The sequence below is a fragment of the Trichoplusia ni genome, chromosome 12, assembly GCF_003590095.1.
Source record: "Trichoplusia ni isolate ovarian cell line Hi5 chromosome 12, tn1, whole genome shotgun sequence".
NCBI lineage: Eukaryota > Metazoa > Arthropoda > Insecta > Lepidoptera > Noctuidae > Trichoplusia > Trichoplusia ni.
The window spans coordinates 2,696,055-2,713,715 of NC_039489.1; the positions used below are offsets into that span (position 1 = coordinate 2,696,055).

The following is a 17,661-nucleotide window of genomic DNA, read 5'->3' on the forward strand; positions in this document are numbered from 1 at the left end:
AATCTTTTGCGGTACAAGAACACAATTAATATTAAAACTAAAATTATGTATAGTATAATAGTTCCTAAGCTTACACTATTCATATTCACTAGCAGTTTGTCACTGCTGATCACTTCACTGTTGTCTTTCAATACATGGGTTAAAAACTGCAAGTTTTCTAAATTCACTTCGTCCAGATTAATAGGTTTACGTAGAGCTACGTCTTCTGATGTCACGATGCTAGGCAGATGTATCGTAGGCGTGCTACGAATGGCGATGTCCGCTGCTTGCAGACTACGTCTTCTTAAGGTGATTTTTCCTATCATCACTTCGCAAGCATTGTCAATAGTTACGATATAAGTTCCCATTATATCGTGGTGACTTATTTCATTTTCACAATTTTCCTTGATGTAGGTCGGTGAGCTTGTGTATACGAGCCAAGAGTTCGGCTGTATATTCTTGATCTTAATATCTGATGAGTTAACACGAAGAGGTCGGCACGATGTTATTTGCGTAGAAAATGTCATCAAGTCTTTGATGCATGTGTTTTCTTCCTCGAGCGACACGTTGCTATCATAGCAAAGAAACTTTCCTTCACTTATGTCTCTGCAGGGCTGGGAGAGCGACACTGTATTCGACCCTTTTACTAGGATATGGGAATGTTTAGGAGTTAGTAGGATTGAGGTGTTAAGACGGGAATTATACATAGGGAATGGATGTAGGGTATAGTAATTGTAGACATTTAATTGGACTATCGGTACTATCATAATAAAAGTTATTTGTGTGCCTTTCACATAAGCTTTGATATCAATACAATGTTCAATCTTAACCAAGTTCTCGATAGTTACAGGAAAAGCTAACATATCTGTTTTTTCTATACTTTTTAAAATACTAAATAATTCCTTGGTGTCTACAATTGATTGATGTAGTACATTTACTCGACTAAATGAGATAGCTGTATCGACTTCGTCTAGACGTGTTAACAATATTTGGAAGTTATGTATTAATAAGTTATAAGTATTTAACACACGGCTCTTAATTTGTTGAAATTGAGTTTTATTTAAAATTTCCTCTATTTCTTGAATGGTTTTCTCTAATATAACAAAGTTATTTCTAGTTGCATTGGTAATGTTTGCAAATATATCTACCATTTGAGAAATTAAGGTAATTTTATTATTCATCGCATGTTGTTTCGACTGTATTTTAGTTATTAAGCTATCGTACCTAATCGCATCGCTATTATCCAGATTACCAGTGATTGCCTTAATCAGAGATCCAGCGGAGTTGATAAGTCCTCTTTTAATTCTAATATTCGGAATCAGCTGATAATATCTTTGTATGGTGGTATTCATTATATACTGGGTTTGTAATTCAGCATCGACAATATTACCATCTAAAGTGTAAACATCTAAATTAGTTTTCATAAAATTAGTTATCTCTACATATTTATCTATATTATAGTTTAAATTTTTATTCACTAAGTCTAAGTCTAAAATTTTAATAATTTGCCAATTATATAGGCTTAAATAACCTTGTCCTTCTCTCACTGGGAGAATTCCTGGGTTATCCCTAATCCTTTGTAGCTGAAGCGCCAGGCTCAGGGCTGTCTGAGTCATCATCACCAGGACGAACCTGTGAAGGGCGTTTAATATCTTTAACTGGGACTTTCTTGTTCTTATTTAAGTGGGTCTCTATCGCTACTGTGTTCTTATCTATCTTTTGTTTCACTAAAGCCTTATGGTACCTAGCTTTGTCCTTACTACACCTAGTATTAACTCCCTTAATAAAGACTTGGTCTCCTGGTTTTATATCAAACTGTTTCTCTCCGCCTCGTTTCAGTTTAATTTTTTCTTTAGACTCTAACATTTTATTTGCTAAGTAATTATAAAGATATTTAGTACGTTTGGCATGATCAATAACTAACTGTTGGGTATAACTTTTATCAAAATTAACAGCGAAAGTATTCGAGGCATCGGTATGTCCGAAGACTACTTCGAATGGTGTTAAACCAGTGGTAGAGTGTATCGACTGGTTATAAGACATAATTGCATATGTCATAACGGACACAGCGTCTGTAACCTTCCTTTCGTATTTAGCTAACCTGTATATTTCTATTATAGTCGAGTGAAATCTCTCTACGAGACCCATTGAGTTAGGATTATGCGGCGTCGTAATATGTAGATCGATCTTATAAAAATCTAACATTTCCTTGAGCAAGTTATTATTAAACTCGGTGCCCGGATCTGCACTAATGCGCGATGGTATCCCGTATAAGGAAAAGTATTTTAACAAACGCTCGGACAACTTCCGGTGTAGACCTATTTGTTATCTCTAGCGCTTGTCCTAACTTACTGAAGGCGTCTATTATAGTGAGGAAATAAGTTCCTTCTATTGAAAATAAATCTATGAAAATCTCTTGAAAGGGTTTGGTTTGAGTCTGCGTTAATTGTAACTCTGGCTTTAAAGGTTTTCTATCGTACTTCATTCGTTTGCAAACTTCGCACGAGTTTATAATACTAGCTACGGTTTGGTCTAAGTTGTTCCAATAGTATGTACGTTTCAAGTGAGACACGGTTTCTTTAATACCACGGTGGCATGTTTTTCCGGAGTGATATTTTAAGACAATATCTCTCTGTTCGTTTTCGTCGTCGACGTAAACTACTCTTTGCGTACATTCATAAAATCTAACAGTGTCCTTTTTAAATAATGTCGTAATAATATTAGAAAACTGTTGCCTATGCCTGTTGTCTTCAAAGTAAATAAAATATTTAACTTTGGGGCGAATATACTCTTTTAAATAATTTTTAATTAGTTCTGGATTATTTACTGGGATATGTAATTCCGTAATCTTTTGTTTGTTTCTAGACAAATTCTTAACGCTATACTCGTTTTTATGCCACGTATAGACAAGTATTTGGTTAGGCTTTGTATCTATGGCTTCGTTAAGAATGGGTATACCTGAGGTATCTGTGTTTAACTCGGAATGTACGGTTACTATAGAGGAAGAGTCGGCTCCTTCGGAAGCTGTGATCGTTTCACTTCCTATTGATGGAATAGAGTATGGCGACTTGGTCCTACTAATAGGATTACTATCTTCCTCGTCTGACGAGATGCTAATCGGCTTTGGACTAACTTGTTTATCGATGTTAACTATCATAGATATGTCGTCCAACGCGTTAACTCTCACTCTGGATAGTGCGTCTGCATTACTGTTTTGTTTCCCGGGTTTATATTTTATTTCATAGTCGTATTCGGATAGTCGGAGTCTCCACCTAATGAGTCTACTACCTGGCTCTTTAATTGAGTTTAACCATACTAATGGTCTATGATCGCTAATGATAGTAAATTTCTTTCCATATAAATATGGTCTAAAGTGCTTGCACGCCCAGACTACCGCTAGTAATTCCTTTTCGATAGCGCTGTATCGTGTCTCTGCGTCATTTAATGTTCTACTTGCAAAAGCTATTGGCTTATCACTGCCTATAGGTCCCTGTGATAGGACTGCTCCTATTGCAAAGTTTGACGCGTCTGTTGTTAATAAGAAAGGCTTCTCAAAATCAGGGTACTGTAATAAAGGTGCACTCGTTAACAATTCTTTGCATTTTTCAAATGCATCGATAAATTCTTTAGATGCTACGACCTTATTTTTCTTTTTTAAACAGTTCGTCAGAGGTTGCGTTATTTTAGAAAAGTCTTTAATGAATTTCCTATAATATCCTATTAATCCTAGAAAACTCTTTATTTCTGTTGTTGTTTTAGGTAAAGGGAACTTGAGTACTGCTTTAATTTTATCGTCGTTTGGTTTTAATCCGTCTTTAGTTATTGTGTGTCCTAAATATAAGACTTCTTTCTTAAGGAATTCGCATTTATCTAATGTGACTTTTAAATTGGTTTGTTTTAACCTATCGAATATCTTCCTAAGTTTACTAATATGTTCCTGGAGGCTTGTGGAATAAACTATTATATCGTCTAAATAAACTAAGCAATGTATGCCTTGTAAACCTCTTAGGACGTTGTCCATAGCACGTTGGAACGTTGCTGGTGCCGTCTTAAGACCAAAGGGCATACGTGTAAACTCGTAATGTCCTGACTGTGTTGTGAACGCAGTTTTGGACTGGTCCTCCTTCTCTACTTCGATCTGATGGTAACCGCTAGCTAAGTCGATCGTTGTAAAGTACGATGCTTTACCTAGCTTGTCGAAGAGATCGCTTATGTTAGGTAATGGATATTTGTCATCTACAGTTATTTCGTTAAGTCTCCTATAATCTATGACCATACGAAACTTCTGTATTCCAGAAGCGTCCGCTTTCTTTGGCACTAAGTGTACCGGGGCACTCCATGGAGAATGTGATTCGGTTATCACTTTATTTTCTAACAGCTTATTAATTTGATTTTTAATTTCCTCATTTTGGCTAACTGGATGTCTATATGGACGTATATAAATTGGGTCTTCGTTTTTAGTTCTAATTTTATGTTTTACCTGATTGGTAAACGACAGGGGGACATGTTCACAATAGAAAATGTCTTTATATTCTGTACATAAATTTTTAATCAATGATTTTTCCTCCTCATTAAGATGTTCTAACCGTAACTTAGATAAGTTATTTTGCAATAATTCTTCTAAGTCTAGATCGGAGTCTAAATGATTTATTTCAGAACTACGCGTTTCTAATTTGTTCTCTAAATTATATACTCTAAAAGGTTTCGTTATGGTTAAAGTCATTTCGGTATCGGTAGTGTTCTGTATGACAGTTTGCGCAAATGAGTTAACACAGTTGACCATAGCGTCAGGCATACGGACTCCTGGGCAAAACTCAGTATAATTTAATATTGCGTCACCGTTTTCTAACATGGTAGGGACTTTGACTCTAATTTCTGATCTAGGCGGTATTATAATCTGATAAGAGGGGTCGTATATAATAGGGATATTAGTAGTGTTAGTTCTTAAAACACGATTTTTCATATCTACTGAGGCTTCTAATTTTGTTAGTAAGTCTGATCCTATTAAACCATCGTAAGCATGGGCTACGTTATAAATGCAAAACTTATGTTGGATATTAGTTTTAAACGTTTCCGTAAGTGGCATATACTTATGCGACTTCGTTATGCGCGCTGCGACCATGCGTACTAATAACTTCGAAGGGCTCTATACATTTATATTCTTGAAAGTACTTATCGGCTAATTCTTCATTGATAAAGGAACGCGTGCTTCCTGTATCTAGTAAGAAAATGGAATCTATCTCGGGTAAATAGATGTGTGGTAGTTTTAAACCGCAGTAATTTAATTTAATTATCTCTGTTGGGATATCGGTGAGGCCAGTATATGAAAATTTTCCTCTTCGTTATTTACAGTATCGTCAGTATTTTCGTATTGTTCCTCGTTACACATTTCGTCGTAATTTTGCTCATATTCGTACTCACAATCGACATAGTCGTTCTGTTCGTCGTCGTTGAGCATATTATTACGTACCGTCCGCATCGAAACGTCCGTGTTGTGCGGCTTCGGTGTTTGGTTATTTATACCGAAACGGAACTGTTGGTTGGGATTACTTTTAAAGAAACCTGATTGCTTATAATTATTTAAAGTTCGCGGGAACTGCTGTGGTTGATTTATGAAAGGTTTATTATGGTTAAAATTTGGTTTAAAACCTTGATGAGGTTGTTGGTTTCCTAATTTCTGATTATTAGGTGTTGGTATAAAATTGGGTTTAAACGGTTGTTGGGGCTTTAACTGCGTATTATTTTGCGAATAACCGAACTTTTGTTGCGTTGGCGTTATAAAGTTTGATTTAGATGTTGTCGGCTGATTATGGTTAACGTTCTTATTTTTGTTCTTTGCATTATATCGCGTTTGAAAGTTAACTTCTTCTGTGACAACACTTAACGCGGATTCTAACGTGGTACATTTATTTAGCCTTACAAACTTTATCAAATCCTCCGGTAGATTATACATAAATACACTAAGCGACGTATTGTTCACTATGATGTATTTTGCTGCTTTGAGACCTTCATCTGTTAACAAATTAATTTTTGAGATTAGTGAGCTCCTAACATTTTGTATCCTGTGACAAAAATCTATATAGGACTCGCCTTGTTTTATTTTCATATTTTCTAATTCTATGCTAATACATGCTTCGGACCTAGGGTCACCAAAGTGTTGAACGAACAACTCTTTTAATTCTTCCCAAGTACTTACATTCTCGCGCTCGCTTACTAAAACGGCTGCCTTACCTACTAATCTACTCGTTATACAGTGATATAGGTAAACCTGCTGTGCTGGATTACTTTCCCCACGAAAACTTCTAATTACATATTCACACTTGGAGATGAATAAGTTTAGCAACTTATCGTCTCCGTCAAACCTTGGAATAATACTCTGTATTTCTTTCGGAATCTACTGGATCTGATTCATATTGAAAGTTTATAAAATTTAATCAAATAAATGAATAACGTAAAAAGCGATTCTTGTCTGTTTACGCACTTAATAACTAAAACAAATGTAATTCATTAATTGTTGAATGAAAATACATCAAATTTAATCGTAATGAGCGATTTTAGTCTAATTACGATATCCTAAAACTAAGACTATGTAATTCACTGATTGCTAAGCGAAAATACACAAAGTTTACGTAAAAGTGGCGATTTTTGTCCAATTAAACGTGGATGGGAATAGACAAGGATGAGGAATGCGGGTAAAGGGTCTACTCACAATTTGCTCGATCCCATGCCGGCTAATGTAGTTGCTTCTTGTGATACAAGTTACGTTCGTTGACGAATTTATTTGTTAGGTTCTTTACGGAATTAGTGTCAATGCGTCTAGGAGGCGTTACGACCGATTTGCGTGTCTATTAACGTTCACTTTTCGCGACTTTACTAATCCGACCCGGCTGCGCCAGTCAAATATGAACGGAGCGATACTTTTATAAAAGAATATTTATTTAAAAGAATACACGTGTTATAAGTACAAGATTTACAATTACAATGAGCAACTTAAACTATGTTACATTTGTTTTTATAATGCTTAAACCTTTATTGGTGTGTGTCCATGTATGGTCACACGGTGGGCCTGATTCACTGCAAGTGATCAGTCTAACTGTTTCAGTGGTCATTAATTTTATACAAATTGCATATTAGTAATGTATCCATTGGTGTACAATACCAGTGGCGTGACATTACTTAGTGTACCAACAGGGTACGCGGTAAGGGTTCGCTATGCGTAACTATCTGTAGCAGCTAGATGTCAAAATTACGGGTAAAAAGAGTTACAGAACCAAAAGGGTCTGTCTAGACGTTTACAATATTTCAGCTTCGTTTATTTTCGTCAGCTTTTAAAGAGTGTCGATATCGTGTTTTACATATTTCACGCCTCTCATAGTTTTGAACGTATGAAGGTACGCCCTTCGGGAAATCTCCGTCAGATATTGTTTTGAAATGGCTCATTTTAAAGTTTGTGAGCCCGCGGGGCGGTATTAGTGTCGTGTTACGGAGATGAGATGTGTTGTAACTTACATGTTTTACGACTACATGGGATGGTAGCTTGGTTTTGATAACATCGCTGTTTGTTGTATTTGGACAGGCAAATATACGAAAACATTAAATGTTCCTATTGTTTCGTATATTACGAGAAAAGTTGGAGTTGTTGAAAGAGATTTTAAAATAAACATTTAATGATGCAATATTATTCTCAAGACGATAATTCTAAAAACCGTTCCAACAATCTAAAGTTAATAAAAAACTATAGAATAATAATAAAAAACGTAATAAAACCATAGCGTTGAAGTAATAAACTGAGATAACTTAATTCCGTACATCCATTACGCGTTTAATTTCCTTTTAATAAAAATAAAAAAGTATAAAGCGTTGTTTATGAGTCGCGAACCAGTAGATCAGCGGAGTCAGCATCAATAAAGTACCAAGATTAATGGATAAGGGATGATATTTATTTGGAATGTTTACTCAGATTTAATATAGAAACTATTGTATCCCTGGTGAAAAATTGGCGTCCCTTTTATCCGTGATTTACTGCATGTTGATAATACCTCCTTGTGATTTTTTGTATAGGATTATCTGGGAAAATCTAAGGCATACGAACAGAACAGCTGTGTTTTCTTATTTATTTCTTCGTACTTACATTATACAATTTTGGAGGTCATTTTGTTTGATTGTTTTCGAAAGTTTTGAAAAAGTATTATTGAGCTTCTAAATTATCCCAAACAAACCATTCCAAGCATAGTGAAATGGGCTTAACACCACAATTTACATACATCCTGGCCTTGAACTATGACAGAAGTGTTAAAGCCTCATTCCCTGTCCTCCATCACTGCAAAGATACAGGAAACAGAAATCAAGAACACTCATCAAAACAATACCAATGTACAGTTTTAACAACAAACAAACAACTAGTTACCGCAACACTAACTCGTTGCCCCGACGTTTCCCGGAACAAGCCGCCCTTATCGAGAGATCGGAGCCTGATTCAATTAAACAAAAACAATGGGAACCAGACCAGCCGATAATTACTACAACACATTGAACGACGCGAATTAATTTAGACAACAGTTAACGATGCAGGTTACACGAACTGTTGTGTTTCTTAGTTCATTTTGGGTTAGAAATGTAAATAAAGCAAATCTTTAGACCAGCAATAAGGAACAATGATTCTTTGTAAGAGAATTCGTAACTACAAATATGTAAGCAGAAAATAGTAGCCAAAAGCCAGCAAAGTACGAAACATAAATTGTGACTACACTTACGTAAATTCCCCAAAAGTTTCCTCACAAAAACGACTTTTACAAAGCGTATCCCCTCTTAAAACGGCATGAGAGCCGAAAACGGGCAATTCATTGGCCGACATTATTGAATTATGATTAATAGGCCGGAAGTAACCCAGACATACATCACGGGAGGCTGGCTCGCTTCCAACTGTGCGAATAATGCTCGACCAACTGAAATATGCTTCTGAAGACACAATAATGCTAACTTAATCATGTCCATGCGTTTGCCGCCAAACGGCACGGAAATATCAGGCTTTCCACCTACCACGAACTTTTAAAACATAACTGTTGTTGTGGAAGCGAGACAACGCACTACATTGCACGTATCACCGTCTCGCTTTAACAACAATAACAGTTTTCTTTTATGGTTTCGTAGTGGCAGTTTGTGATCTACTTATGTAGATGAGCCCTTCGTATTCTATACTATGACACTTGTTATATGTCGACGGCTCTTGTATTGGACATTTGTTTGCTCGAGTTACGATGATTGGGTGGTTTATCACACGATGTTATTGTCATCGTCGTCGTAGACATGTTGTATTGTTGAATACTTTATCGACATTCATTATTTACGACCTCCGTGGTCGAGTGGCGTACGCACCGGTTTCAAGGTGTCGCTAGCTCTGAGGTCCCGGGTTCGATCCCCGGTCGGGTCAATGTAAAAATTCTTATTTCTACATTTTCTCGGGTCTGGGTGTTTGTGGTACCTTCGTTGTATCTGAATTCCATAATACAAGTGCTTTAGCAACTTACTTTGGGTTCAGATCAATGTATGTGATGTTGTCCGCATTTATTTATTTATTATTTATTTATTTATTTATATTTGCGGTATGGTGGCATGATTGGTGGTCTATAATGTCTGTTCAAAAGAGATAATGTCAGTATGATTGCTGAATGGACGGATAATATTAAAATTAATAATATTTACTGTCACTCTGTTGACCTATTTTCCCTAAAATACTTCGTTAAGTAAAAGTCAAGTGTCATTTCTACGTCAATAAAAATCGCTTACAAAAATTCACGTGACCTTTCAAAATGAAATGACATGTTCATGCATTTCAGAGTTATTTATTGACGTTAGCAATGTTACTCTATAGACTGTTAGACACTATAGGAAGGACTGTACTACAGGCACACTATAGGAAGCGGAGTCCCTTTTCCATAACACTCATGACAGCCATCATCTGACTTCCATAATTGGTGGTAGGTGCCCAGGGTCACGTCCTTATGCTTTCAATTTAGATAACAAATTCTAAAAAAAAAACAAAAAAAAACTGAAAGTGTCATCATTTATCATCTATATTTAAGTGAATCGTCACATATCCAAATAACAGAATGCCATACGAAAATAAACTGACTAACGACCGCACAGGTTCCAGGCAAACACGCAATTAATGGCCGACGTGCAGATTGAAATACGTTTCGCAACGACATAGTTATTCAATATTGTAACAGTAGTATTGTCGAACCTACCCCCTACCGCCAAGCTTACAGTAAAACTACCTATCGCAGATGTGGGAACGTGACAGCGCAATACACGCTATCGAACGGCATAGAGCGCTATCTTGCTCCCACACCTACCATATCACCTTGATCCATGTTGGTAGATCCAGTTTCTAGTAATTTGCTCAACAATTTAAACGTTTGTTGAACTGATTCGCAAAAAGCATGCCGTACCGACGTGAGTCGAATACCAATAGTCATCGCATCGTGATTTTTTGTGAACCAATTTCCCTTTAATGAAAATAACGAAGATATTTGATTCAGCCTATACGTAAATACTTTATGAATGCGGAACATATTGAATAAACAATCGGATTCAAATTGTTATCTAAAATGTGGTAATGCTACGAGAATATTTAAAGGATGTAATTTTTTAAACAATTAATTGTACCTAATATCGTTTTACAAGGTGCATACAAATAGCTTTCACAGTACTTTTTAAGCTTAAATCTTGTTTCTGTATCTGCCTGTAGATTGAACAGATGACGTTTCAAAAGCTCACACGGATTTTTATTCGTTACCAAATTAAACCAGTGACGCAAGAAGCTTACCAAATTTAAACTTAAGAATTTAAGCAACTTCAAAAAAAAAATCTTAGCTCTTACCATATGATTTAGGCCAGGCTTTCAACTTTACTGGTGATATTAAACTTTATAACCAGTTTTCCATCAATTTTCGAGTGAACTTTTTATTGTATTAGCACAGCTACCTAATCTCCTAGAACACTCTAGATAAAATAAAATTGCATTAAAATCTTACTTATTACTGTACGTGGCCTCCTTGGCTCATTACTCGGCGAATTGAATTAACAGACGCCACACTCGGGAACAATCTGTGACTTCTGGAAACTGAGAACCAACGTGCGACTTGGCGTGGTATCATCAAACTCATATCTGTGGAAATAATGACTTGGAAAATTGACCTTACTGCTTTGAAAAAAAAAATAGCTACGAATACAGCGACGCAATTGATAGAAAAGTATAGAACAGTAGTAGTGACAGTAGGGTTACCTTTAGTTCCAGTTAGAAATCGAAATTATGTTTTTAAACATACTCTCCTTTAACAGCGTATGTATATAGGTACAAAAATATTGAAAACATATGAAGTAACGGGTTTTTGCTTAAATGAAAACGCTTGCAACCATTTTTATCGCCAGAAAATTTTGGCTTCCTGAATCTACTTTGGGCCGTCCTTTTTCTCTTAAAGAGCAAGGTCGGATTCCGCGTCCCAGTCGGTATTACCGTATGTGGTAGACTGTACCAGAAATTAAACCGAAGTTTAGTACTTACAAACGTTACTGTAACACATTAGAGGTACGTTTCGCCGAAATTGAGCGTCGAAATGTACAATTACGAGGGAACGATTTTAATTTGAACGCACTTTATTCTGTACAATTACCACGTTAAGTTATAAAATGTTTTTGTACCGAAAAGTTCGGAAGTTCGAGCGATCCCACAAAGTCTTTAATAAAGAACATTACTTAACATCTGCTGCTAAAGTTCTAACGTGGCGAACTTAAGTCGATCAAATGTTAACATAAAAGTAATCTGAAGATGTACCTAGACTGGAATTAGGTTTAGTAACAAACAGTAAACATTCGATAGCATTTAATTTAATTTAACAAAGTCAAATCGAAACTAGTCAAATCCCGATAAATACTCGAGCAAGTTAACCGTTAATAAATTAATAATTTTAATTTGGCCCACAAAAGAATGACATGTAGAGAGAGATATAGACGAAAAGACATTTTAAAATACCTTCACTGAGTAGGTACTCGTGTATACAGATTTGAATACGAGCTGCCTTTAATACGAGTCTATTTTAAAATGTTCATAATATGGCCGCTTCTAATGATTTAACCTCAAAATTCCAACTTTTTTTAAGACCATTAACAAAAATACTGCGGCATCAACAGTGAAAGCTCAGCTTTAAATCAAGATTAACGAGTCACCGTCTTCCACCATTAGTGTGTATGTCACACTAAGTTAGCGACTGCACTCGCGTCCCGGCCCACACCCGACACATCATCTGGATTCAGTTATAAACTAATCCACTAAGTGTTATTATGTTGTTACAATCTGATTTAACAACGTGAGATTCAGAGAAAGAGATAATTTCTCAAGAAAACGTAGATAATTTTACAAATTTCACTTTACAATACTTTATTCATCCAATTACGCTGATCTTTTTTATTTTTGTTTTTACTGCTTCTTAAACCGTAAAATAACTTTTTTAAGACAGGCAAAGGTATTTGATTTGCACCTGTAAGTCTTGAAAACATCACGACACTTTAATGCAAAATTTTAGAAAATAAAAAAGTAAATCTAAGGTACCTACCAGACCATACATAATTATTTTAATTTGTCATTAAGGCAATTAATGGATTCCATAACAAATTTTGTTTTTGACGTGTTGTAGTATGACGAAATGAAAGTACCTACTACCTTAACTAGAAAAACAAAAAGTCCTAAGCTTTTATGTTCAAGACGTGACGACGGCATAATTAAATTTTCCGCAGAGGGAAATAAAAACCTGCCAAGCACTTACGTGCAGGTTCATGTGTTACCTAGGATTTTGTAGTAAGTACATTACCTGCTTTTTATTTGTTGGAAGTTAGTTTTATTACGAAAATTAAAAAGTTATGTACCGAACAGCATATTACCGTCACGTAATCAAATTACATTTTCAATTTAACTTTTTTATCGATTTATCCGCAGGGAAAAAAAAATATAAGTAACGTAAAAGTCGTAACACACATACATAGATAATAATTATATTCAATGTAATAGATAACATTTAACAATTAATTATATTAAAATAGAGCAAAGCTTGCTATTCCGACCACATTTCCCAAAAGCTAAAGTCCTACAAAGTTTGCGAAATTGTAAGTATGATCTTATGAATATTGCTCGCGAGTTTACGAAATAGATGAAAACTGACGGGACATGCTTTTAAGAAATGTAGGTCTTGCTGAGGTTTGTGCTTAAATTAATACTTGAAATAATATTTTAACACCAATAATAAGTATTCTGAGTGTCCCTATAGGAACATTCGTTTTTCATTTCATTTCTCGATACATTTCAAAAACGATTTTTGTCACGTCTTTTAGATACCCTTGTCAAAGGCCCTTGTGCATCTTGTGAAAATAGATACTGGGTCTCGGTCAGACCAACACTCATTATGTATTTTTTTTATTAGTTACTTCGTAAACACAGCTGTTCAAATGTCATCAATGACATAATAACCTCTGTCAAAATTGGAGTAACCTAAAAAACAAAATATTTTCAATCATAACTTTCCAAAGAAGAAGCAATAACTTGTGTTATGAATTAACTAGTTGTATATTTCATAAAGGGACAAAAAATAAACAAGCTGTAAAATGTCCCTCACTTTAAAGTCAAAGTGCTATCGGTCGGCTTACTCCATCGCTCGCAATTACTGCGAAAAATCTATTTACCAGCGTCATGAAGAAGGACCAAAAGAACGAACAGTACATGGGAAGCCCTACCCTGAGTGGAGAAGACCTTGGCTTCAACGGGACGGTGAATTTAGATCAAAACTGTCCGTTTTTGTTGAGAAAAATCCAAACCCAGATATCCTAAGCATTATGTCAAAAATACCACAGCTAAATATGAAAGTAATAAAAAATTGGTGGAAAGAAATGAAAGAACTTCAGGATATTGAGAATCAAAAGTTTTTACCGACTCGAGTGGCCACTCTTGGATCCAATTTAGCTGCACTACATTTTTTTACATTCAGACAAGCCGCTGTTAAGTAAGTTTATGTAGCATGATATAATTTTACTATATATCGTTTTGCGACTCTAATTATTACGCTTTGGTTTCAGATTAAAGGATTCAAAAGAATGGGTATCAGGTGATGCTTCAAATTTAAAGCTGCCCAATCACTTTGTGGACGGAAATTTTGTGGAAGCCATTGACTGCACAAACTTTCTATATGGTGGAATTCGGTATGAGGGAATACAGAATATGAAAAACCTCAATTTCCTCAAATGGTTGTGTTTAAAGAATAACAAGTTTGTTGATGTGTGGTGTCTGGACCGCATTGCAGGTCAGAATGGGAAATCACTTGAGTATCTGGACATAAGTGGTTGTAATCTCTGTGTCGGGGGTGTCTTTGCTCTGACCAGAATGCCCGCACTCAAATTCTTGGTTATCACAGACCCAGGTGTTAATGTTACACTCCAAGCTGCAATATCAATGTTAGAACAAGAAAAGCCTAATTTGTTAATTAAGGCTATAGATATGTCACCAGACTTAGATAAGGAAATTGAATAATTGTTAAAATTTTTAGGCAATAAAATAGTTTGTTTCAATTAGTCTGTTTAATTTTATTATTGATTGAAAAAAAAATCTGTGCATACATTAATATCAAATTGCTTTTATTGTTTTAGATAAACAGATTTTAGGACAAGCACCTGTTTTCATTAGGTTACTAAACCCTCTTCAACAGGATTTCACCCGTTTTTTTTTATGGTACTCAATAGATGCTTAGTCATTGTTTAATAATCTTAAACTAAGGTAGGGTATCAAAAAATAAAATACATAAAATGTTTTCGAGGTTTTTATGTTTTAACATAAGTTCATACAATGATCCAATATGCTTGAACAAACTGTCCACAACACTATGGGTTGGTTTTCTATTACCTGCTCACAGTTGGTTTGCTGATTACAATGTCTAAATTTAAAGTGCCACTTATTGGTCCGATAGTTGGATTCATAAACATTTAAAAAACTTGCTCATGTAAAAGTGGTTACTGATTGAGATATTCATTTTTTCTTATGATTGTTTCTTTCTAATTCAATCTAATATACATTAAATTGAACACTTAAAATCTAAATAAATCTTCTAAACAAGATATTTACATTTACCATTTTGACTAAACAATTACACTAATAGCTTATGTAGAAGAAATAAATAACGAATATGAAATGCTTTATTTAAAATGTCCTTTCGAAATAATTGCTAATATTTCTTAAAATATAACATTTAACTTGTTAAGCAACATAGTTAATTCAGTCTAATAAAGTAAAACTGCGTATTATCCGTTGATTATTGACTGACAAAGCCTAGAGCTGAGAATTAAATCGGAAGCGTAAACCTATGGCGATATATCAGATGCATTGTGTAATCACTAAGTTCTGCAAGTCAATAAGGCACTAGAAATATGCAGCTTGTTATTCCCATTAAGATTTTTCATATTTGTTATTACTATAACACACTAAAAAGACATTCACTCAAAAACTCAACATATCATCAAACTAGAATTACTTCAACAAGAGACAAACTTAAAGATATGGACAGTTCAAAAACAAATTGAAACATTTAGTACAAACCATCGCAATCATAAACCATTAAGGAAAACTTCTATTTTTATATATTTATAAGATATTGCAACAAAGTGTGTAAATAAAATCACCATGTATGCTTTCATACAAATTTCTTGATTTCTAATATTCGTATGACAAACTAAATGCAAAAACTGATTTTACGTAATTTTTACTTCAAGATGACGTATTAATTATTATATTGGATTATCATTCTAAAATGTATACAAGAGGAATTACGAAATTTTATGAAAACATATATGCTGTAGTGCGTGTGATTAAAAATGAACCTACATATTAATTTCGTTAAAATAATCGAATCAAAATCGTTTCGTGTCTAAAAGCTCGAAGGAGAAATCAAGTTTTCACAAACTCTGGATGATATTCACCTGACAACAAGATACATAGAATTAGTAAATATATTTTTATTTTATATAATGATACTGTAAAATTGGAAAACCGGTCATATTACACGATGTTTATCCGGAACAAATGTATAGTAATTTCACTGATTAAGAATAGAGGCCTATCGCTTGCCCTTACTTTGAATTAATTACCCTGCATCCCTGCATACAAATTAAAGGTACGAAGTAGTCGCTAAGTACCGGTGACGCGGCGCCGGCGTCTAGAATAACTAATTCAAATTAGGGACGAAAATATATGTGTACATTACTACTAACTGGTAACAACAGTTCTATTATTTATGAGTTAAAATGTTTGACAACAATGACGATTATGATGAATTGACTACGCGGAGAGCGTACCAGAGCCCGCTAGCTTGAGTGTTGGCAGCCTGAACAGTTCAAATCGATAAGATACACTATTATACTATGTAATTTGTCTCCAGATGGTATTGTAAACAAACTGCCGGGTTTTGGTACTGACCCCGTCTACTTGCCTATCGAGATACAATATTTAACCGTGCGAAAATATCTCTTAAGTTTTATACTTTTAATAAATTCATTTCACTTCCGGACTCCTAAAGCAATTATCTAAATACTATTAACGCCGAAGAGATCATTTAAAAAATACAATTTTGATATACATAACATTTGTATTGGCCGAAATTTCACATGTATAAATTATATATTCATCTTTTTATCTATAATATAATTAGTATTATCTAAATAAAAACTTAATTACTTTGAGAGCCAGGAATACTTAGTGCTAGTATACCATACGACTAATATTTACAATGAGATTATAACGTATAAATATTGATTTATCTAGTGTCGTTACTGATTTGAGCTATTTTTGTTAACCATAGCAGTATGTTTTAAAACTGGGTCGCTACGTCGACCGCTTGCTGACAGAGAGTGTAGTAATCGTTTAAAATGATAACATTTTGTATCACTCCACTGATTCACACGAACATGGCATACAGATGCATCATAAAACACACGACAATCATATGATAAATCACTGTACAACGTACATTATTAAAAATAATTAAATAAGTAGATATTATTAACTATTAAAATGAAATAAACTCGAAACACTTGGAAGACCAACATCACAACATAAATAGAAAACAATACAAAATAATTAGAGACTTAACACTTGTGAATAAGTTCGCACCAAAGTTCCTTGCTTCCACCTCACGTGGCACCTCACGCGCTGCACTCGCACTCCGTTAGGTCTCTCATACTATGTCAGATACTGTACTTTACTATTTATGAATTAAATTTTTCTCTTGTAAATGCATTCGTCGAAGACTTGTCTTAGCCTTGATAATATAATCTCTGTTATTAATTGTATAAGATAAACTAATATCGAGGAGGCCTACCAAGTACCAAGACTTCTTGAAGTAAAGAATGGCAGATGTGGAAGAGACATGCCGCTCTACTCCTTGCAGCCAGCCAACTTGCTTCCACAACTACTACGGCCTTACTTTAACTCGTGTGGTAGGCCCCCTGTATCCTGTTATTGTTGCCATCTCTGTCACCTTTTGAGTGATCGTTCTACTAGTTAAATATTTAATGATAAAGTAATGTATTCAGAGACCTCAGTTAACACAAACATCTTGCATCTATAAACTAACTTCCATAAGACATTCT

General features: G+C 34.8%; 1 protein-coding gene across 1 annotated transcript; it reads left to right on the forward strand.

Moving 5' to 3' along the window:
* The first annotated feature begins 13,475 nt into the window (after positions 1-13,475).
* On the forward strand, positions 13,476-14,592 carry LOC113499167 (distal membrane-arm assembly complex protein 2). The gene is made up of 2 exons (XM_026879528.1): positions 13,476-14,030; positions 14,104-14,592. Exons 1-2 carry the CDS (start codon positions 13,636-13,638, stop codon positions 14,552-14,554), a joined length of 846 nt encoding a protein of 281 aa, XP_026735329.1. The 5' UTR covers positions 13,476-13,635; the 3' UTR covers positions 14,555-14,592.
* Positions 14,593-17,661: the final 3,069 nt, after the last annotated feature.